Raw genomic sequence first — 22,853 nt, forward strand, 5'->3', positions numbered from 1 at the left:
CTTAAAACAATACGCCGCGAATTTGAGCAATAATGGCGTCATAAGTTTGGATTTGGCTCATACTGAATTGAAACACTTACGTTGATGCGTCATTATGATGAATACTTTAGTTAAATTGACTTTCAAGCATGGTGCGATTGAGTTTTGGTGCAAGAGGCAAAAAAAAAAAAAATATGCAACAGGGCTTCACATACAATACAACCATACACGGATAGCAGGTAAGTCCTCTTGGCACCATTTTCAGCACTTGTCGAGTTCTTCCCTGGGATAATTTTCTTGCCCACGCCTGAAGGCACTCATGAAGTAAGCAAGCTCTTTATTCCTTTGCCATGAATTTCCAGAACGCTTCACGAGAAGGCTGCTCATATCTTCTTCTTCACTTTAATGAAATGGTTCGTACTGTCAGTGGAGGGGGAGGGGATTTGCCGGAGCTTCTAAGCGGTGGCTATTTAGTTAAGAACTAAGATGACAAATATGGAAGTAAAAAAATACATACAACCAGAGATATTTCGTAAGAACGGATAAGACGAGACGAAATCATTGTTTCACGTCTCTCAGTTTCATTTCGTTCACTTCTTCTTCCGTTCACTTCGTCGTTGACAGCTGGGGACGGATCGTTTGCCGATTTCCTAATTGCTGTATGAATTTATAATAGGCCAACTCCTAAAAGCAAAAAAAAAAAATTCCAAAACACCCACGAAGCAGTCTGAACAGTCTGAGCCAAACACAAACTCTTATTGGGCAAATGGAATTGGGCTCATTTTGATCCGCGAAATAGCAGCATCTGGCTCATTTCTGACACGAACTGCGATATGAGTACACGTTTTCAAGGCGTTATCTCGACTATCTTCTTGTCACCCTTTTTATAGGAAAAAGTTGCCGAGTTCCTCTTGCTACTGCAATTTTATCCGAGTTAGTTTAGGTTTCTGGATCTGGCTCATTTAAAAAAATAAAGCCTCATTTGTCCGTGCCTTTTCGCGCCTTTTCAAGCATGAACATCACGTGAGCGTCCTTCGCGCGTGCGTACTAATGTATTTGACAGTAAAGCGTTTGCTCAGTTCCCGAGTTTTGATCAAATGCATGCAGCCTGTAATCAACTACCACGACCGCAATCGCTTTTACGTGTGTCAAATGTAATGTCCCTCATGTTAAGGCACTGATAAGGGCTTTAAAGTATAAATAAATAAATCAGTCAATCCAATCCAAGTAGGGCGCCTAATTAGGATACGTCATCGCACGCATTCCTTGGTTTGGTTGCTACTGTGTGCGTTTAGCGTTAATGCATAAGTAGAAACGTTTAAATTTATACATACTCCTGCACGCGCCACCAACAAGCTTGGGAACCAGAGCACTTGCCACCGGAGCCGGTCGTTTGCACCCATCAGCTCTGCCTTACGTTTTTCTCTTTTTTTTGCCCTTTAACTTTGTGTTTGCTTCGGATAGGAAGAATCCCAGCGCATCTGTTGAGCGTGTCGTGCGCGGCAGCCGCACGCAACAGCACCCTGTCGCCGTGTGGGTTGGTGGCGATGGGCGCTGTGGGGGTGCGGGGGGCCATCCGGCTTCATATTTCAAGTCGTAAACGGTTTCGACGCCCCGCCCGAGAGCGGTGTGAACCGTCACCGCTTTTAACGCCGCGCGAGGTGTTGTTACCCACGGCCGCTGGCAGCCTTCCCCTCTGCTAAGCGCCGGGATATCATGATGGCCCGTAATTATCGCCGCCGACTCATTTCGTCGCCTTCTCCGCCTGCGCCGTTGATTTAGAGTCTCTGTACGGGTTGCGCTCCCGTTTCAACTGCTACACCCCGAACCCCCCCCCCCTCCCTCCCTCCCCCCGATCACTCCAGTCTTCCTGTTTCTCATGTTAAAGACCGCGGCGAAATACGCCATGCTTGGGGAAACCTCGAAGCACTGGCGCTAATAGCCGAGAATTTGCGGCTGCGCACGCGTAACGTGAAACACCGGATGAAGGGCGAATCTTTCTTGCCTGTTTCATGGAGGTGCAGTGTCGTGGAGAAGTGGGCCCGTTAATGCGCCGGAATCACGTCGGTTCTGGTGAGACCACGGGTATAAAGTTCGGTGTATCCGATTACACAGAGAGTGCTCTTGATCTTAGCATATACATGGTAGCTTCGGAGCTTGTGGACAGGGCATCGGTTATTCGGGGCGAAGGCCCCTTAGGGGCTGGGGTTGTTGACGTCTCCTGTCGTCGTCGTCGTCGTCGTAATCGTCGTTCGTCTCACGTAGTCACGGTACTAAAACACCGGGAAACTCGTTTACGCCTCGCGCTGGAACGTAACGCGAGCTAAAAAAACCATCGGGACACTCGTATACACGCCTCGCGCTAGAGCGCTTCGTGCTTCAAAGACAAGAGACTCTTACAGCAAAGCTGTATGCCTCTACGCCCCAACGGTTTCACCTCTGTTGGAAAAAACGCCAAGGCGCTTATACACTGCATGATTCGTCCCTCCCCAGGTTTCACGTTAGTGGAGATGGCCCGGAATATTTTTTTTTCTCCGGGTGGTATACTTCCCGGTTAAGGAATTAAGCCCATCAGGACTTCATTCATTCGTTGTCATATACACTACGTACTGTTATGACTAAAGTTTTTGGGTTTCCCGTTTCTTAAAATGAAGTTGATACACAGGTACACCGAAATTGGCGATAAACGCAACGTCGAAGAGAGTACCAAAGGCTACACTGTCAAGAAGGGCCAAATATTCGGAATTTCGCACCTAAGATTCGGTAAGCGTTGTGGAAGTGTTCAAGAACAGACGGTTTCTTCTGTAGCAGTTCATATAACGCCATGCCTGCAAGGCCTCTGGTTTCAGGCGTTTTACTATCTTTGGAGTGAGTAGTTCACAGTGTACTTCCGCTCACTCTGCATGGTTTACATAACAACAGACCAGCGGCTCAACTGCTTGCTCGTCAACGACACTCTAAACACTCCTTGGGGAGGCACGGTCACAGCGAACGTAACAGTTAGGAAGTGCATTATACGACTGTTTGTATCCATATCATAATTCGGTTTTCAACAGCATAAAAGAGAATATTGGACGCATATATTGTGACCCTCACACGAAAAAAAAAAAAAAAAAGCAGTCTTGTTCAATCCACCACGGCTGGACAGAGACACACAGGCGTTAGACCAACGCGCGCGTCTCCAGTCCAGCCGTGGCTCAAAACACCCCCCTTGCATGCACCGCCATAACACAGCAATACTTCCAGAAGCAGTCCCTAAATGGGCAGAGAATAAATTGTCGAATGAAGGATCAACTGCCTGGTAGCTCGGCATGCTGCGACGGAAAAAAAGTTCCGGGAACAAAAAAAAAAAAAAGAAAGCAAACATCATATTTATTTATGTTTTATGTCCCAACGGGGAGCAGTCAATGCGGCGAAAGCCACTGAACGAGTGCGACTCGATAAGTTGTGAACATCGCGCACGAGGACCATTAGGCTACAAACGAAATGAAGCAAGAAAGATTCAAACAAAATGGCAGAGACAAAACAAAAAGACAGATTCCTACCTGCATGCCCTAGTTGCAGCGGTTTCCCACCGAGAGGAAATCAAACGAGGACATTCGTGACGAACAATATTAGATCGAGACCAGGGAACGGCCAAATAATGACTCGTCTCGATACAGCGAGCGTAGGATATACGTCAACGTATAGCCACACAGCGACCGAAACCGTTAGCGCCGAGAGCGCGGCGAGCAAAGTCCTTCGGCCAAACGTGCCGTATACGCACGATCGGCATTGATTTCACCGCATTGCTTATTCATGCCGCGATTCCCTAGTCCGAGTCTACGTCGCGTACGGCTGTACGGAAAACGAATAACAAGAATAATCAATAGAAGCAGTAACGAACTATGCAGTCCGCGGTCGTTCAAAAAAGGAAAGGTGCAAACCATTTGGATTAAATCATCGAAAATCGTCCTTAATGGTCTGCCAGTTATTTCTTTTCCTTTTCTAATATTTTTTACTCTTCTACATACGAAAGGGAAGTCCGCAGCGTTTAGGCGCTGCTTTGTCGCTGCTACCTAAAGATACATTCCCGTCTGGCTAATAGAGACTGATTTCAATCGCATTCGCTGGCGCATAAATGAGAAGTTTTCCAAACGCACGGACCTATATCGAAGAAAGTCGTCAGTGGCTGCCGCGGCAGCGGTCACGCTTGCGCAGCCGTTAGGCTCGAGTTATGGGCGGAAGAATTGTAAACAAGTTGGAGAGGAACCCGATTAACCGCGCGCCGAATCAATAATGCGCGCTAAATGGCGGCTCTTTGCGCTAATAAAACATTGCGCATTTACGGCAGCGCGCGAGCGCATCAGGATAAGTAGGGACTCCCGTGCCTTCGTAAAACGTTTTGTCATTTTTCTTCGTTTGCAAACGGTGAACCGCAGTTGCTTTGCCATCTTGCACACTTTTAGTATATTTCCTTCAGCATAAGAACCAGTGAATGCTCCTTATTACTAGTGAAATCTGTGGTGGTCGGTAATAATGACTAAAATGCAAAGTCTTAAAAGTAATCGTTGATTGATTGATCGATCGATCGATTGATTGATTGATTGATTGATTGATTGATTGATTGATTGATTGATTGATTGATTGATTGATTGATTGATTGATTGATTGATTGATTGATTGATTGATTGATTGATTGATTGATTGATTGATTGATTGATTGATTGATTGATTGATTGATTGATTGATTGATATACTTTGCAATGCGCATTGCGTTGCCCTGCGGTGCACTGCCCCGAATTCTTTCCAGCGTATGTTGGCCGTTGCTAATTTCGAGAACCGTAGCAAACTCCCTGGACCCTGCGAAATAAGCATTCTTGTGCAGACGCATTCGTCAAAATATGAACGCTAGTATACTTGCGGCACTTGAAACGTTTTAGATTTTTATATGACAGTGAAATTTACAAAAACTTCGGTTGTTGTAAAGATTTTTCAATATACTGCCACAGCAAGCATTAAGCAGCAAGCGACAGTAAGCAGTTCGAAAAAACTCATGGCAACCTTGAGAGACGGGTTCTTGGTAAGCAGTTCGAAAGAACTCGTGGCAACCTTGAGAGACGGGTTCTTGGTGAAATACAGTGGTGCTAGCAATTTGATTTTGTATTGCTTTATTTTTTTCCTGTGGGGAAGATTCGTGAAGTCCACAAAATATTATCGCCAATTTTTTTCGGCCCACTTGAGAAAGCCTCTTCAACGAGCGCAGATGCCACCACGTTTTTGAGATTTTCTCATAAGGAAAGGCTATGTCTGGAGTGCCTGCCGTCCGACGGGACAATAAGCGCTACGCTAAAGTGACGTGCACCGTCGTTTCGTTGAGTAAATACTGAATCTGGCCGTACTTCGCCCTCCGTTAACGTAACGTAACGTAAACTAACCTAACATAGCCAAACGAACAGAAAACAAATCAATTAACCCCTTTCGGCCCTGGTGTCCTTTATTTAGGACATCAACCAAAATTCTTCTACCAATTTGGAAACAAAACCAGTACAGCTAGTTTTCTGGGAAAGAGTTCCTCAAGGGTGCTGTTTCGATAGATATCACCATTGTTAGTTTTTTGCTGCAGCTGAATGCTAGAGAGAGGAAGGCACTGCAGGGAAGTCCAAACACGCCAGGGCGGCCCCAAGGACCGAAGTCCTAGTTTGATTACATGGCTGTAACTCGAAAGTTACTTTCAATACTAGCTTTATCTTTTGTGTGTGGGCTCAGGAGTTGTGGAAAAAAAAACGGGCGAGAAATTTTTTTTGTTGACTATAAAATTTTAATCGCCTAACGACCTAATTAGATGTCATGTCTCTATATCGTTAATTACTTTCACCACAAGCTCAATTATTCGTTTGTAAGCTTATAAGATCTCAATAATAAGAAAAAAACACACAAAAAGCTTTCTGCTAGAAATAAAAAAAATCAGGGCTGAATACCTAAAACTAACCTGAGTCACGAAAATTGTAATCAAACTAAAGATGTGAATAATATATATTGACAAGTTCTGGACTCCAACCAGCGCCCTTTGTAACAAGAAGCGAAGACGGAATCTCTACACCACTACGACAGACGCTCTGGTTCGTGTCAGCCCTGTCTTAAATGTTCGAATGCCGCCGGACGGTATACGCTAGCCATGACTGTAGCGCTGAGCTGGAGGGCCGTCGAACGGCAATCTAGACACTGCACTAAGGAAAACAAAATATGAGTAACAGGATATACTCGGTTTCTAAAAAAATTCAGCAAGAAAATTGTACAAATACGAGGGGAACGAGAAGCACAACAAACCTCGCTCCTAAAATGGCAAAAACAAAGCACTAATCGCTTCTTTCTTTTTTTTTTTTCGTTTGCTCCCACAATTCGTCTTGCGCACAACCAACGCGGATTTAATACGTCGGCCCACCTACCAATTTTCTCGCGACCCCACCGCATGCTCTATAGGGAGTGTGAGATCCGCCCACCGCAACCCTTCAATCTCGGTCGCCGCATGACGGGGGGGCATATACACAGAACGCGTGCAAGCAAGCGCACGCAATCCATGCTGGTTTTAGGTCTTGCACTCGAAAAAGAAACAACAACCGGGGAGGACATCCCTCCGCCTCGACAGGGACCAGCTCGGCTGGATTATCTCCAAGCAGAAAAACAGTTGCATTTCTAAATCGCACGTCTTTGTGCCGTTTACATTTCTACATGTACGCGCTTACGGCGCGGCGGCAGATTGCGACCCCGGCGCGAAAAGTTTATCCCCACGCCATTCAGAGTGTTGCGTGCAGATAGGGATTTGCGAAAAACGGTCCCTGAGGAGCGTTGCAGGCGGTACCTCCGTCAGGGGAGTGTTTGTTGCGTAACAGAGGTTCTTTCCTCTGGGCTTTTGTTTAAGCACTCCTCGTGAAAAAAGAATTTTTTCGCCTCCCTTTCTTGTGACGTAAGCATCTACTCTGCATGCTTCGGAAGGCTACGCACCCTGCTACTCGCTCAGGAGACAAAATACCGACAGAAAATACCTTCTTACACAATACAGCTGACGCAACAATTTAAGCACTGGGGATGAAAAATTCGTCGGAAATTATTTTTAGGTTGTCATTCCGTGATAAAAATTGCCCCGGACATGGCCGTTATCCAGGCTGTGTGGTCAGGAGATTGTGGTTGAATCTGTTGTTACAGAGCATCCCAACTTTCCGCCCGCTAGGAGACTCCTGATCCGCCAAAATGGGCAGCGTTTTTTTTTTAATTAAATCGACAGGTCTTTAACTAGGATTCTAATATTCAAAAGTGGATAAAATCAGTCAATATGATGAACACACGAGAAGTTACGTGATGCGTATACTGCAAAAGAAAGCCTGTTGTGTACACTTGCATGCATAAGTGTACGCTGAATTCTTTGGTTCAACTTGGTATGTAAGCGCAATACACAGCAGGAAAGGTATGCCAGGCGGTAAGCTATAATGGCGCACATGCTGCTTTATAAGTTTGGCTCAGGGCACATTTTTATAGAAATATAATATGGACTCAATTGAAAATCATCGACTTCCTTTCAATGATGTCACCTTGGACGACTTATATAATACGTCAAACATTTGTAGCCTTGCAATTTGTTCGGGGTGAGCTCGTTCTATACACGTTTAGTGACGGCAGTGTAGTTTCTGCCCTGTTAAAGTTTGGTTTGTTCAACATGACGAAATTTGTGGGGCATAAAATTAACTTCCTCCGTATCGGTTTTGTAAGCTCACTCTTCTTGCGCGTCCAGAAAAAGTTTTGCGGATAGAACCGGAACTCACCACATTATGAAGGTTTGAACTGTATGTCTCTGGAATCACCGTGCACGGCGAAGAACAGCTGCAAAGAGAAAAGAAGGAGAGGGCATTTTCAGTAATCAACCATATCGAAACGACGAGAACGGCAATGTCTAACATTCCCAGACAGATACAGAAACATTAATGTTATACGCGCCCGACCTGATCAACCATTCGTAGACTGACTGGGGAACTCAAAGTAGCTGTAGGGATTTCATTGTCATCAAACTGCGACCCAATCACCGTTTCAAAATTGTGTTGGTTAATTTTCGTGCCAGTTTTATGTTAGTTCTCGTTTGTTCCAAGCATATTCTCTGTATGTCCTGTACATGCGGTCAAAATTTTTGCCTCTTCACACTAACAAAAGTGTAAGTTGTCAAGGCGTGCTCTTTCACTATCCCTCGTCTCGAATATGCTAGCAAAAACAACTTTCTGCTTACACGTTATCTCTTTTCTTGTTAGGAATTTATCGTTCCTCTACGAGAACAAATAATACAGAGAGGTCGTACAGAAACACGCCAACCTGCCCGTCCCCAGTCTCCCCGTCTCGTCACATTATAAAAAAATGTCAATTTCCCGCATTTTAAGCGACCAAGCTACACCTGAGAGCTATATGGGGAGCGCCGTAGTGAAATAGTTTATTAAGACCTCGTATACCTTTACATGCTCCGAAATGTCAACACAACAGCCGTTTTCGTTTTAAAGCGAAGCTTTCTATATCTGTCGGCCGTGTCGGAAAAAAAATGCACTGCAGAAAAGACAACGTTACTGCAGGAAAACCAACTTTACACAATGGACTTCCACAGATGGCACATCAACCACACACCGAATTAACAACGGAATGTCTTTACATGCAATGCACAACTGGTTCTATTCTGGTACACGAATTCAGTTTGGCGTGATACGGTTGTGCGATGATGATGAAGAAAGCAGTCTCTGACACGCGTACATGTGGCACGTTGATCATGCCATACGCTTAACCAATGGCAAGCCAAAGTCGACAACACTTAGCTAACCGAATCAGCACATTCAGGTGACCCAATCACAAACTAATAGATACAGAATCAAAACATCACATTCGGTTATCTCAGCGCTGTCGTAGGTTTGACTTTGGCTGATTGGATTGTGGACTTTGCATTTGTATTGGGAAAAGCTTCGCATTTCAACCATCTTTCTAACAGTCGCACCCATGTCACATGTCGCACCCGTCGAAATGCGGCTGCCGCAGCCGGGAATCGAACTCCCGTGCTCGAAAGACAGTACCCCCCCCCCCAGGTAGAACATTTCAATACACGTACCTACTGGTGGATTGCAACGCGGCACCGAAAATTTCATCGTATCAACTTGTGACCGAGACAACCACGTGACGTCGCCGAGAATCTGGTCATAAAAGGTGACGGTGTCTGTGATGTAAGGATATAGAGCTATTATTACGTCGATTGGACGTGGCCTGAAGACGGTGGAAGCTAAAGTACATGTACTACTTAACTCTCAATTTTTGCATTTAAATCAATGACGTGCTGTACAGACTGGATATTCCGTCTGATTGCCCGCTACGAAGACACTCAACGAAATAAAATAAACACATTTTTTTCAGCGTCTAAGCCCGGGCCTAGGGCCGGGCCCAGGCTTTAAAATAAGGCCCGTGCAGTGCTCTACACAGGGACGCCAGATTTTCCTTTCGCTTACCCGTATAAAGCTTCGTGTTGAAACGGCCACCGCGACCGGTACAAAACCTGCGTCCTCATTCTCAGCAGTACAATGCCGTGCCCACTGGGCCCAATTCCGGCGAGTCGCTTCATATCATAAGAGTACGGCGACTGCAGGGCATCTAGCTGACAAAGGAGACCGCGCTCTCTCAAAGAGCGCAACAAACAACCCAGCGAGGAGAGAGCAACTGCAGAAACCAAGAAACTATCGAAACGGGCAGCTCCGGAACGCGGCCGTTACGCGTCGCGTAATCCTCTCTTTGCACCGGTAATAAAGGCGGCAAGCGCCGAATACAGGACCCCAGCACGTTGCGTCCTAGGAAAACAATAACACACGAATAACGGGCGTCGCGCCCGTGCAGATGCGTGCGCGCGCGCTATCTCACACCCGCGCACTGCTTCTTTTGCCTCGGCGTCTGCGGCGGCGCCGATCTAAACTGCGTCTTCTTTCTTTCCATTTGATTGTTTGTTCTCCGCAGTCAGGGTGAGGCGACTTCTTTGCCGCGCAGACATCGCGCTTTGTTCTCGGAGGCGCCGTAAAACTTGCTTATCACGGCGAGACACTTCCAAACTTTTCAAGCTCGGGTTGCGCTCGCCTGCGGATGCACGCGCGCATTCACGGAGAAAGAAAAAAAAAAACACGTTTAGAAGAAGAGTAAAGGCATCCCGCGGTGGGCACCACGGGCGCCGCTGATTTGTTTTTACGAGCGCCGGTATTTATACCCCGCACATGCTCGGGAAGGCTCTAATCCATTTCGCGGGTTTTCCCCCAAATGAGCTTTAAAAGTCGCGGCGCTCTTTCAGCCTATCTCGCAAGCGGGATGGATCACCCAGCCGCTGCAGTTACCGCCTGGTGTGTATTCCGCAGTACTTTCTCCCTCTCTTTCTCTCTCCCTTTTTCGTCTTTAATGGTTTATTTTTGTCGTCACACGTATTCCCATTTTACGGGGCTTGAATAGTCCCTTGTTGTGACTCCTACGAAAGAGAGCCGCGTTCGGAAGCTTTATAGCCACACCTGCTTCCGTAATTTAGTTACCGAAGTCTATACCTTTCAAGTGCAGCGCTGTGTGCGAGTAAAACCCTTTAGGTAAACGTTCAAGCAAAACTTAATGAACATTTTCCACGACCTCTACCTGCGCATGCGCCTGAAGGCGTAGCCATTACTTTTGGTCGCTCGCTTTTATCGCAGGTACCTCTTCTGATGGATGTGACAGAAACACCGGTCCTAACTTGTTAGCATTCGGGGATGGCTGCAAAAGCGCTAAGTCATTGGACGGTCAATTATTGGCAGAAGAAAATGTCCGGAAGTTCGTCAACAGCGCACTCAAAGAGCGACCTTTGCGCATGAAGTTAAAAAAGCGGAGCACGTTGTGCAAGCAAAGAAAACCACTTTTCAATCACCAGGGGCGGGTTCCGTGATTATCAATATTGGAAAAGAGCGTCACCAGCAACCATGGCTGAAAGAGCCACCAATTGTGCTTTCCGTATTCGCCGCTACGAGCGCTTTTCCTTGACTGGAAAAGGTCCATTGATTGATTGTGGGGTTTAACGCGCCGACGCAACACAGGTGATGAGGCGCGCCGTAGTGGAGGGCTCCGGATTAATTTCGACCACCTGGGGATCTTTAACGTGCGCCGACATCTCGTACACACCGAAACCTCATGCGGCCACCGCGGCCGGGAATCGCACCCGCGTCCTCGTGCTCAGCCGCACAACGCCTTAGCCACTGAGCCACCGCGCCGGGTGTTCAAGTAAAACCCTCAAATTGCTACTGTAGTAAATGAAGCAAGAAAGTGGCCCAGGTTTCATACTTTTAAACCTAATTATCACGCGCGAAAGCGAACTCTATGCACGCAGTGTTTCGTGAAAGTTTTCCTTTGCTTGAGATTTCGCAGCCCGCCGTCGAGCTATATCTGTTGGATGGTTGGGTTCAGATGTTGGCCTGCGCACAGCATTCCTTTGGCAGGCCACGGATGGCGAGATTGAGGGACCAAGCACCGGCGAAGCAGCCGTTAAACCCTGGCCTAGTCACTTGACTCGCTTGCGCTGAAGCGCACGCACAGATGTCCGATCCAGAGCTGAGCGACCTGGCGCAGGCGAAGCAGACTTCTAACCCTCGTCTAGTCACGTGGTGCCGCAGCAGTGAAGCTTGGCGCGAGCAGAGCGATAAGAAAGAAAGGCACGTGCGCCGGCGACTCAATGTCACTTGGGGGGCGATGAATGACCTTGAAAGATGTAGCGTAGTAGAGCTTTCGCTCCAAATACAAATGTACGTTTAAAGGGGCACTGAAACCGATTTCCAATAACCGTTTTCTTCTTTTTAGGTTTTTTTTTGTTTGCGCAAACATACGCGCAGGTTGATTGTTGCTGACGGTTTATTTTTTGTATAAATTAAACGTGAATGTGACGGTGTACCTCTGTGTATCTGCGTATTATGTTTATGTGCCCTGTTGTATAAAAGTTACTTATATCTGTGTAATTTGCATAGTTGTGTGAAATTAGCACGCACTTATGTGTCTCAAGTGTTTGCTACTTTTTGCCTTGTATACGGGACACTCTCCCAGTCAAGCCGAGCCACGGCTTTTTGATTGCGCCCCAAGCATCGAGAACTGTTGTAGTTGATGTTGGAATAAAGATTTGAATTTGCGAAAGCCGCATTACTCTCTCCATTGTGCAGTTCGTAGTGCTTAACTATTTAGCCAGACTTTTAGAGTCTTAATTCATCAGCACAGGGCCGCAGAATAGCGCCATGCGCCATTCGTGGCCGCCGCACCAGCTATCCGATGACAGCACATGGGTCGGCAAACTCTTTTCATTCTGTCTGAGCATGCACGATATGGATTTTTTTTGACACAATATACAGGTTCGGCTGCGAGGAAAGTCGCGCTCTTCTTATATCTTATCTTATCATATCTTATCTTATCATATCTTATCTTATCTTATATCTTATCTCATCATATTATGTTTGTCCAGTCATCATCCTTGCTTTGGGTGGGGTTTCACAAGTGATAATACTAAACAAGGCTAAATGAATGGGTTTAACATTAATAACACGCACATGCACTGGCGGATTCTCACAACGCCTCTGCTGGCCCCTTGCGAGGAACGACAAAGAAAGGTCTAATAATTTATAACTTCAGTCTCTCGTGAAAGGTCGCCGCGCAACGACCGATAAATGTGCACTTAGCCACCCCTTCCGCTTGCGTTCCGGCCATTTTACCACTGCGTATACTTAAAAACGTCAGCGCTCGTTGGGGCTTCGGCTACAACAATGTGTCAGCCAGAGTGAACATAAATAAGCGCCAAGGAAGGCTGCACACGCCAGCGCATTTGAGGCGCACCTAAACGATACATTCATCTCTCCCTTTTTTGTCTTCCTGTTCAGCGCTGCATGAGATTTTCATTTATCCCCGCGTGTGCAGCGCGCCCATCGCCAAACGCAAGTGGATTAAACATCCGCAGCGAACCACGTGCGTCCGGTCCAGCGGCCGCGGTCTAGCCGAACGTGGAGGGCGTGTGGAACCGCGTGAAGGGAGCCGTTCATCACGCCATTGTTTTCCGGGCCCGGACCACGGGCTGGCGGCGAGACGGCGACTGCGACGACCATGACGATGCTCCTCTCTATAGTGACCCAGCGTCGCGACAGCGCGTTCATCACTATTCGCGTCGAGGGCGCCATTTGCATGTATTATCATAATGAGTATTCCCCCAACGACGCAGCCGCTGTTCTGTACCACCCAGGCAACCTCGGCACTCCATGCGGCTGGGGAAGACGAGAGGAGCTCCGGGCCAGACAACTCCCGTTTTTCGAGCGGCGCGCACTCTTTTGCTGCGGAGCGCAGACTGTCTACACGCCGTCTACACACGACGTTGCATGCAGGCGCAAAAGAGACAGAGAGAGAGAGCGGAACGGCGACTGGTGTTCGCGCCTAGAGTTTAGTTTCCTCCAGTCTATGCGCTGTCTGGGCGTAGTCTGCAGTTACGGCGCTCCAGGCGCCAGGCAGCGTAACACCAACGGCGCCAGCGCACACGCATGAGCGCGCCGTTCACAGTTTGTGCAGCGAATTCAGGCGTCTGTCCCGGACAAAATTTTGTCTCCTGGTCATGCACGGCTGCCCTTGTATGCACCGGCGTAATAACATAATAAGCGCGATTTCACGCCCTGGAAGACGCGAGGCACGGCATGCTGACAGGCGCCGAATTAATTTTTAGTACCTTGAGCGTCCGTGAAACGTGTGGCGTGCGAAGTCACTCCGTGTAACGCGGGCTTTGCTGGGGGATCGAACAGGTGATGACGAGGTCCTCAAAGGTGCTGCTTCGTTATGGAGGTATTTTCGCGGTGGTACACAGCTGGTACACAATCCACGTCATTGGCGCGTGTGTATAGAGCACAGAGAGCGTATAGAGCTTGTATAGAGCGAGATATACGTACTGCCCCGTTCCGGAACGTGCATGTGCAATATCTACGCTGGCTAAAGTGCACGCCCTCCAGAGAATAGGTGAGTGCATGCCTGAAGGAACCCTGCTACATTTTTTTCAACTTTTCTTTGAAATCTTAAATGCTTGCAGAACGCAGTCACCCAACTCACCCAGTACTTAGATTAAGGGATCGCAAAGTACCTCAGCCAAAAATTACTGCTCTATGCCCATCAGATAACTTGTAAACTCGTTCAAAAAATTTATCTCTCTTTGCCGGTCTTGACGTTCTTCGACGGCTCGAATTACGTCACTAAGGACGCGTACCGGCTGTTGGCCGGTTTTCCGTCAGTTGCAGCAATGAACGCTTTTCTATAGCAACTTTATAAATACAGCCATAAAAACAAAGCAGAAACGGAAGGCGCATCTGGTGCGACGAGCAAATCACGCAGTGCCGCTCCGTGCTGGCGATAACTAAGCTTTCGCAGGGGTTCCAGTCGCGAAGAAGAGAGTGAAAACGCCCATCAATATCAAAAGTGTCGCAGGGTCCCTTAAAATGGCCTCCCTCCCTCCCTCCCTCCCTCCCTCCCTCCCTCCCTCCCTCCCTCCCTCCCTCCCTCCCTCCCTCCCTCCCTCACTCACTCACTCACTCACTCACTCACTCACTCACTCACTCACTCACTCACTCACTCACTCACTCACTCACTCACTCACTCACTCACTCACTCACTCACTCACTCACTCACTCACATTGCGTATGTATGTATGGGGCTGTTCATGGGCTAACCTGCAATCGCACGCACACACACACACACACACACGCACGCACGCACACATACACACACGCACGCACACCTCAAAAGCTTTCAAACTCGTTGTCAAGAGCATGGAGGGGATGGTGGTTGGATAGGGAAATTTAGCTGACAGCGTCAGCCGCGCACGGTCGGTGCCTGCAAGCACCAGCCCCGAGGTTCCGAGTTTGCCCCAAAGCGGTAGTGAGCAGAAGGGAAGCCTGCGGGCAGCATTAGGTCGGAGGGACAAAAAACCAGACGATCTCATCACAGCACAAAACGAGCGCGCGTTGCGGTCTACAATCACACACACCACGGCGGACGAAGCCGTAGAATGGGAAAGATGCAGGAAAGACCGGGAGGGCGCACGCGTTTGCCGTCCAGCAGCAAAGGGGATTTCCCCTCGAGAGTATCCTCATGAAGAACAAAAACAAAAACAAAAGCAAAAAACGCGTGTATCCGCAGGCTTCGAACGCGCCGCAAGGCGACTGAAACAAGGGATGCTCCGTAGAAGGCCGGGCGGCTGGAAAGGCTTGGTATAGAGGAGGAGGGCTTGGATTTGAATCCCTTCTGGGGAGTTCCGCACGCAAACGACGGCTTGAGCCTGGGGCTTTCTCGCTCGTGATGCGCTACTTTCATTTTTGGTTACCTTACCACTGCCCTTTTCCATTTTTCGCTGTTTTTTTTTTCTTCTCGCTGCAAATACGTGTTGCGAGCGGGCATGTCGAAGGAATGCCAGGCGGTGAGCGCACGGTGTTTGGAATGCAAATGACTCGTTTGGGTCGGTCGGTTCGTCTTAGTTGTGGCCGCGAGGGTCGGTCGGCACGCAGTAAGAAAACCGGGCTGGCCGTGAACAGTGCATGAATTGCGTGTTCGAATGTGTCAAATATATATATATATATATATATATATATATATATATATATATATATATATATATATATATATATATATATATATATATATATATATATATATATATATATATGGTTACACACTGGAGTAGTGTCTGGCAACCACTTTTCCTCCCCCCTCCCCCCCCCCATCTCTCGTTCTCGCTAGTTCTGTCTCGTTGTTTCTGCTACCCATCGAGGTTGCCGGCTAGCCGCCAGAAAGACGTCTGCGCCGACCCCCCCCACCCGAGCAACGGACCTCGGCGGCCACGCTTGATTTGGTATGCAGAGAGAGGACAAACAAGGTCTCGACGGTGCCCGCGGAAAAGAACGAAGTGAATGGAGTACCCACAAATTGAATAACACGAGCGACCTGCCGCTTACCAGCCCGCCACTGGTGTGTTGTGTGCGGCGGGTCTTTGTTGTGGTCTTGCTGCCAGTGGCCAGGACTGTAGCTCAAGAGGTGACGCTGTATTTCTGCCGTAACCAGTAAATGGGAAAAAAAGTCAGCCACTGAACAGAATGTACAAGAAAAGGGTAAACCGGTCCTCGTTGCAACCGAATAGAACAGCGAGAAATGTCGCAAAGGAGCGGGGTGAGCCGACTGACCCTTGTGGCGTCTTGTGTGTGGTCCCCTGGTGTGCGCTTCCGTCAGAACGGGCGCATACATTCATACAGCGTTAGGTGTGCCAACGTCTTTCTCGTTCTGGAAAACGCGGGTGCTGCTTTGCGGAGCCTTTTCTGGTTGAACTGGCAGGAAAAAAAGCGCCGAGTCCGCACATAGGATGCCAGTGAGTGACAGAGGCTGTTCGTTGACTGACGAACATGATGCATGTGACTTGTCTAGGTTGGACCAAGAAAACAGAGAACAACACAGCCTATCTGAATTCCCAGCAAATTGTGGCTATTGTTCCCGCTACATGCATACTTCCTTATATGCGAATCACGAGGAACTACGCTTTTTTTAGAAAGGTTCAAAACTTGGCAGGTCAAGTAGAAGTAATATTCTGCGTCGTTGATTCCTTCTGTCTTTTCCGCATACAATGTCAGAAAAGCTAAAGCGCACGAATGCACATATTGCAGCTCGTCACACTTTTCAAGTACCGCAATGGTGAAATATGACATTGTTTACAAAATACCAAAGCCAAATGGCCTCGCTTTCCGCTGTCTTAAATTCATTTCGTTGTCCCATCAGAAGCGCGTTATACACATTTGTAAAGTGTTGAAAAGCAAGTAAAGTAAGTAAGGAGGATGAGGAAAAGACTTTATTGAAAAGCAAAATTACGCGTCGAAAATGAGTGTGGCGCCCTGTCTTCGTCCTTCCTCGTTTCGTACCGCCTATGCATTGAATACTTGCAGTTTACAGTTCATTTTATTGTGCTACACTAGTGCAGCCAGTGGACCTACGCTAGTGTAGCCAGTGTAGGCACATAGGTACAGTGTAAGTACGGTGCAGACTGGCTATTTACAGTGTAGGTACAGTGCACGCTGGCTACACTGGTGTAGCTAATGTAGCATATCATGTGCCTTGGCTCGGTACACAGAGCCTACACTCGGTGTAGTCAGTGTATAGCCTATAAAAGAATTGTCCTACTGTTGCGCATGAAGAGCTCGAACGAAATCCCAGTCTTTACGCTCTGCGCTATTAGCGGAAACGGGTCTCAGTCATGATAACTACGGGATGCCAGGCAATTTTTTTTGTTCAGATGCAGGCGTAGGCTTTACGAAATGCTTTGTTTTTGTAGCTATCAGACAAATTCTGTCTGCGAAAGACAGAGGGGTGTAGGGTACGTTTGTGAACCTATCTGAAAACTATCAGTACACCGAGGTAGCGAGATAGACCGCGGGACCGGGGTCCGTTTGCTACAGTGCTGCAAAGCGCGAGGAAGCGGCAAAGGGCGACAGTCAAACTCACGGGCGTGTGCGGTAACGGAGTCCTGGAAATAGAACCACAGCCAGCAAGAAACTTATCAAATGATAAAAAAATATAGGGGTAGAGGGGGGTCATCTTGTTTTCAGAAGGAAGGATACAGGATGCAGGGAAGAATACAATATCAGATTATCTTACGAAACGAGGAGTAGTATAATCACACGGGGCTACACCGTAGAGAAGCAGTGACAACAGAGGAAACAAGCAAAGCGAAACCCCAATACGATGTAGATAAGGAAAAAATGGCCTACAGACCGAACATAAGAGATTCAGTGCCCTCAGATACACCCCTTACTCCTCAGAAGAAAAAAAAATTATCGCGCAAATTTGAGATCGTCTCTGCCGCTGTTTTCAAACGGACGCCTGGGAGCTCACTGCTGGAGCCGCACCAAGAAACGATCCGAGCACGCCTCACATCTCGTGAGTGCGCGCTCGATGCTTCTTCCCAATCCACAGCCTCTTTTACCCCTTCTCTCTCCTTCCTCACGCTTGCACTCTCTTCTAAATTTGCACCCCTTTTAGATTTTTCCCAGCCCCTCCCGCCGCAGCATCGGCAGGCCGAGCAAAATACCTTCTAGATAAGTAAGAATGTCTCGTAGCTGGGTCCCTACAGTTTTACGAATCGCCAACGACAGGTTTTCGGACCTTCTTCGTGATCTAGAACAAAAAGAAAAAAAAACTTTCAGACAACGATATGCAACTGGCCACTGACGTTACTGGAGCACCAACGGGAGGTGACTGATGCGGACGCCTTTCCCTCACTACTAGCAGGCGTTGGGCAAGGAAAGCAGCAGCAGTGGTCGGGTTCTCGGCTCCGGCCCGGGCGACGCACGCATGAGCGAGGCTACAAAACACCCCCTTCGCGGGCCTTGTCTCCGCGCGCGTGTGTGTAAAATTGGAGCTCAGCTGCGCGGTTCCGGATCATCAAAGGGGGCGAAACCCTCGCCGGCGCTCCGCACACGAGCCCTGCATTTACAAGCGCCACGCTGGCCTGACGCGCACGCCGCCTCTGTCGACGCTACAGCGCGCGCCTGCGCGCGAGCGCGTGTGTGTGTTTACTGCGCTCGCACTGATCTCTGTAACGGCTCGCTGATTTCACCCTCTCAAACGCGCCTGGACCACCCGACAAAGCCTCGGCGGTGCGCACCTAGAAAGGCTTGAGGCGTCTCCCCAGCCCTGATCATGTTCCAGTTGAGCAAGAACAAAGGAGTGTGGCGGTGGACGGACTGGGGATGTGCTGCCCTGCCTCCGCTTGTCCCGGTGATTCTTCTTCGGCGGGTTTAGACGCGTCATGTAAAGATTTGCCGCTTCGAATCACCCTGAGCGGAGCGTGAAATGTGCGAGAAAAGAAGCCCAGAGGTGGAGTGCTCTCGCAGTGTTTTTTCTGATTGTTTAAAGGGGTGAGCGTTTATTGCTGATGAGAGGAACCCTAGTGCTATATTGTAGCGGTTAACTTACACGTTGAGGGTTACGCCAGGTGAAAAGAGTGCGTTTATTCTAAAAGGCGAACTTGCTCCCGGCAGCAAGCCAGTCAAAGTCAGCTTTGACTTCCTCTTTCTCGTCTTTTGCCTCGGCCTCCGGGCGGCCCGAAACCTTCTTCTTCTTTGAGTGCATTATCAAAATCCCCGCTAATAGGATTCCGCTGAGAGCGGAATCAACCTTACAGTCGCGGCAATATACTATAGGCTATACAGTAAAAGCTCGTTAATTCGAACTCGTTTAATTCGAACTTCCCGTTAATTCGAACTCACGCCCTGGTACCGACCCAGACTATATTTCAATAGGGAAAAACTCCCGATGATACGAACACGTGAGTATCCAGAACGGTTAATTCTAACTATGATCCCCTGGTTTCCATCGCTCCTCGCAGAAGAAGTCGGCCCTGAGGGACTACAATGTGTTAGAAATCCAAACCAAACCAAATTTACTAGAGATTCAAAGCAACGAAACAGAAAAACAACACCGAGGCGCGCGCACTAGGCTCCCGTAACAACCCATTTCGCATCTACAGAGGGCACCGCGCCACCTGCTGCGCCAGTGCTCCGGCACATGCAATTATTATTTACGAAATCGCTATTTACGAAATCACACTGCCTGCGCAGTGTGACGCGATTTCTATTCGTTCTAGCGCCCGCCCGCTAATTCGAACTCCGCTTAATAAGAACAATTTTATGGTTTCCTTCGAGTTCGAATTAACGGGCTTTAACTGTATTTGTATGAAAGGCGAATGACGATAAGCGTGCGATTTCTACGTAATGCAGTAACCGGCCGGTTCAAGTATCTTGCGACTAATTGGAAAAGCGGCCTATGTATGAAGTACCTGTGCTCAATTCTTTCTGGGGGCGCATAGTTCACAATGAAGATAGGGTACGAAACACCCAATTTCTTTCCTGTATTTATGGACGGAAGCTGCGATGCTTACCGTAATTACCCGATTCTAACGCGCCCCCGATTCTAACGCGCACCCGATTTTCCTGGCAAAAAAACCGAAAACATTTGCACCTCCGATTGTAACGCGCACGGAACTTGGTGAGCAAGAAAAACGAATGCGAAAGAAACGGGCGATTTATTTCTCGAAATAATCTCACTCATCTCACTCCTCGTCGCTCTCCGCTGACCACAACATCTCGTCCTTGGTGCCGTCAAGCGCGTTCGCGATGCCACACTTCATAACGAACGTTCAACCATGATCGATGGCATCGTGGCCCATGCCTCGCACTCCCATCCTGCGAGCTTTTGCAGAGGCGCACGCTTCAGCCGACCGCTCGTTTTGAACGCGCGAGAGCCGCTGCCGCCATTGCTCTTATAAAGCACGCAAGTGGTACGATTTGACGATTTGTGTGAACGCCGATAGAAAAGCCTATGCGCCTATGCTATAGTGCCTAGAATATTCTGGGCACTATACCTATGCTTACTGCGTCTGAAAAATCGTTGCTAAAAGCTTTGGCGCCTGCTTGAGATGGCGATGGCGATAGGTGGGATGAAATGTCCGTTGTTTCAGCAGTTTCGGTTTCGTATCCGATTCTAACGCGCATGCGATTTTTCGACCTGTTTTACCGGGAAAAAAGTGCGCGTTAGAATCGGGTAATTACGGTAGTTGTCGAAGGAGGAAGTTTTCAGGGGTCAGTAATCGGTGCAGCTCGAAATTTTTTAGAAGCAATTGCATAAAAGCAAAAAAGAAAGAAAAACAGAATTACGCCCTATTTCAGTACGCGTACGTTAAAAAAGGAGACCGATTCAATGATTGCATTATCTGAGAGGCAATTTAGTGTGAATAATATTGTTACAGTGTTAGGTACCGAACGATCGCTAGTTGTCTCTTACGTTGGTCGGCAGTCCATCGCCTGTGTATAGGGTATGTCGCAGTGGAAACGGATCGAGGGAGTATGCTTGCACGTAGAAGAGGAAATCGAAGAAGAGTTCTCCTCGGCTGCCAGTTCGCCGGCCTCCATTGCAGCCCGTCCTGCCTGTGGTTTCGCACGACTTGTAAATACAGCCTACGTCCATCTGTTACCTCCGTAGCAATATTGTTGTAAGTGGTCAGGAACGTGGTGTATCATTTGCATTCAGCATCAGTTACGTTGCTTACTTTGTCCTGTGGCAGGGTTCACTGTAACACTTGAAAGGGGACCTCCACCTTCTTAGAACTGGCATGAGCCAGTTCTAAGAAGGTCTATCTATAACGCCTGTTTACGGGCGTCAAGTGCGGAGTGGCGTAACTGTACATTTCTTCCACAAGGAAAACCACGTGCGGCGGTCGATACTTGCAGTGTCCTAAAGCTACCCGAAGGTCCCTTTCTCTTTTCACGCACTTCCCTTTCCCGAATAGAGCTCCGTCGCCTTTCTTCGTTGAATAAATCAATTGATCATGAACCTTATCTCAGGCTTTATGTGAGTAGCGCACATTAACTCTGTTAGCTCAGGGTACTTGGGTGGCACTGGGATATGGTTCTTAGCGAAAACAGGATACTTTACTTCCAGAAGCAAACCGATCCCATTGGATCTTTCCGTATTCTAAACAGGTGAAACAAACTTAGACAACTTAAGTTTCGATTAGGCCACCTTAGCTAATATGAAGATTGCTTAGGATTGTTGCAAATGGCATTCTACGGTTGTTTATGTCACCCTATTGTTACTTAGGAGTCATTATATTTACCTGAGGCCCCACTATACCCTTGTTTTCATTATCCCACAATATGATGTAGACCAAGATTTTAAAAATTTCTCAATATGTGTACGACACGAATCGATTGTAGGGTTTTAACGCGCCGACGCAACGCAGGCGATGAGGCGCGCCGTAGTGGATGGCTCCGGATTAATTTTGACCACCTGGGGATCTTTATCGTGCGCCGAAATCTCGTACACACGGGCGTTTTTGCTTTTCGCCTCCATCAGAAAAGCGGCCGCCGCGGCCGGGAATCGAACCCGCGACCTCGTGCTCAGTACGACACGAATCATTGCCATCATGACCCGCCGTCAAAAAAAATATCTGAAGATTGCTATACAGTGTACCCTAATGCGAAATTTGTACGCAGCGCGAACTGCAGTGTTCTCAGTGACGGCGCACGCGTCTCAGTAAGTGATCGCGTGATCAGCGAACGCACAGCGGTGCGCGCTACTCTGCCGTTATCTCGCAGTGCGTCGCCGCCGCCGAGCACGTTGTTGCAAATCGTGTTTGAACCTCCCGCGCAAATTTCACGTGGTTATGGTGACTCACGCAATGAGCAAAAGAAAGAGAGAGCTGTTGATTCAAACCAAACGATGTGACCGAAATTAGTTCGCGGTTCGTAACTTAAAAAGCACTGAGTAGATTTTTTAATAAGGTCAGAACCTAAGAGATACCGCGGCAAGCCGTAAATCGCAAGGAGCTTTGTTATGTCGCTCGGTGTCTAATCTTTTGAAATATGCACTACTTCTCCCCTCTGCTTCCCTAAATAAAAAAAAAAAAAGAACTTGCAGAAACTTTAAAGTTGGATTTGTCTAATAAATGTATGAAATGCTTCAATGTAAGTTGGAATTGACGAGTTTACCTATTAACTCTATCAAGACCACTTTATAGACCGAGCACGCAGCGCCCGCAGCCCGATTCTGCAGCACATGCACCAGGCCGAGGTCGGCGACGCTATGCGCAAATTGTACGAAGTTACAGTTTCTTGCATGGGGCGAAAGAGTGGGCTGGCCGCTGCCTGCAGCAGGCACCGCGTCGATGCGGGGACGCAGTGCATTCTGGGTGACGAGTCATGAAGCTGGAGACATAGGGGTCATTCCATGCCAAATGTCCCAGCCGTAAAATCGACCATCACGGATTTGCTCAGTAAAAA

The 22,853-nt window shown here is 48.1% G+C and overlaps 1 protein-coding gene across 1 annotated transcript in view; it reads right to left on the reverse strand.

Annotated features, from left to right (window-relative positions):
- The window catches only part of LOC144153157 (uncharacterized), a 183,413-nt gene extending 164,267 nt beyond the window's left edge, over nt 1-19,146 (reverse strand). The window contains exons 1-2 of the mRNA XM_077684807.1: nt 19,043-19,146; nt 7,779-7,836 (exon numbers count right to left, since the gene is read on the reverse strand). Of these exons, the coding sequence (XP_077540933.1) occupies nt 7,779-7,836; nt 19,043-19,146 (162 nt within the window). The remainder of the gene's footprint in view (nt 1-7,778; nt 7,837-19,042) is intronic.
- Between the last annotated feature and the right edge of the window lie 3,707 nt (nt 19,147-22,853).

Source organism: Haemaphysalis longicornis, unplaced genomic scaffold (genome assembly GCF_048455015.1).
Source record: "Haemaphysalis longicornis isolate Haplotype H1 unplaced genomic scaffold, Haemaphysalis longicornis Haplotype H1 scaffold_9, whole genome shotgun sequence".
In the NCBI taxonomy this organism is placed as follows: Eukaryota; Metazoa; Arthropoda; class Arachnida; order Ixodida; family Ixodidae; genus Haemaphysalis; species Haemaphysalis longicornis.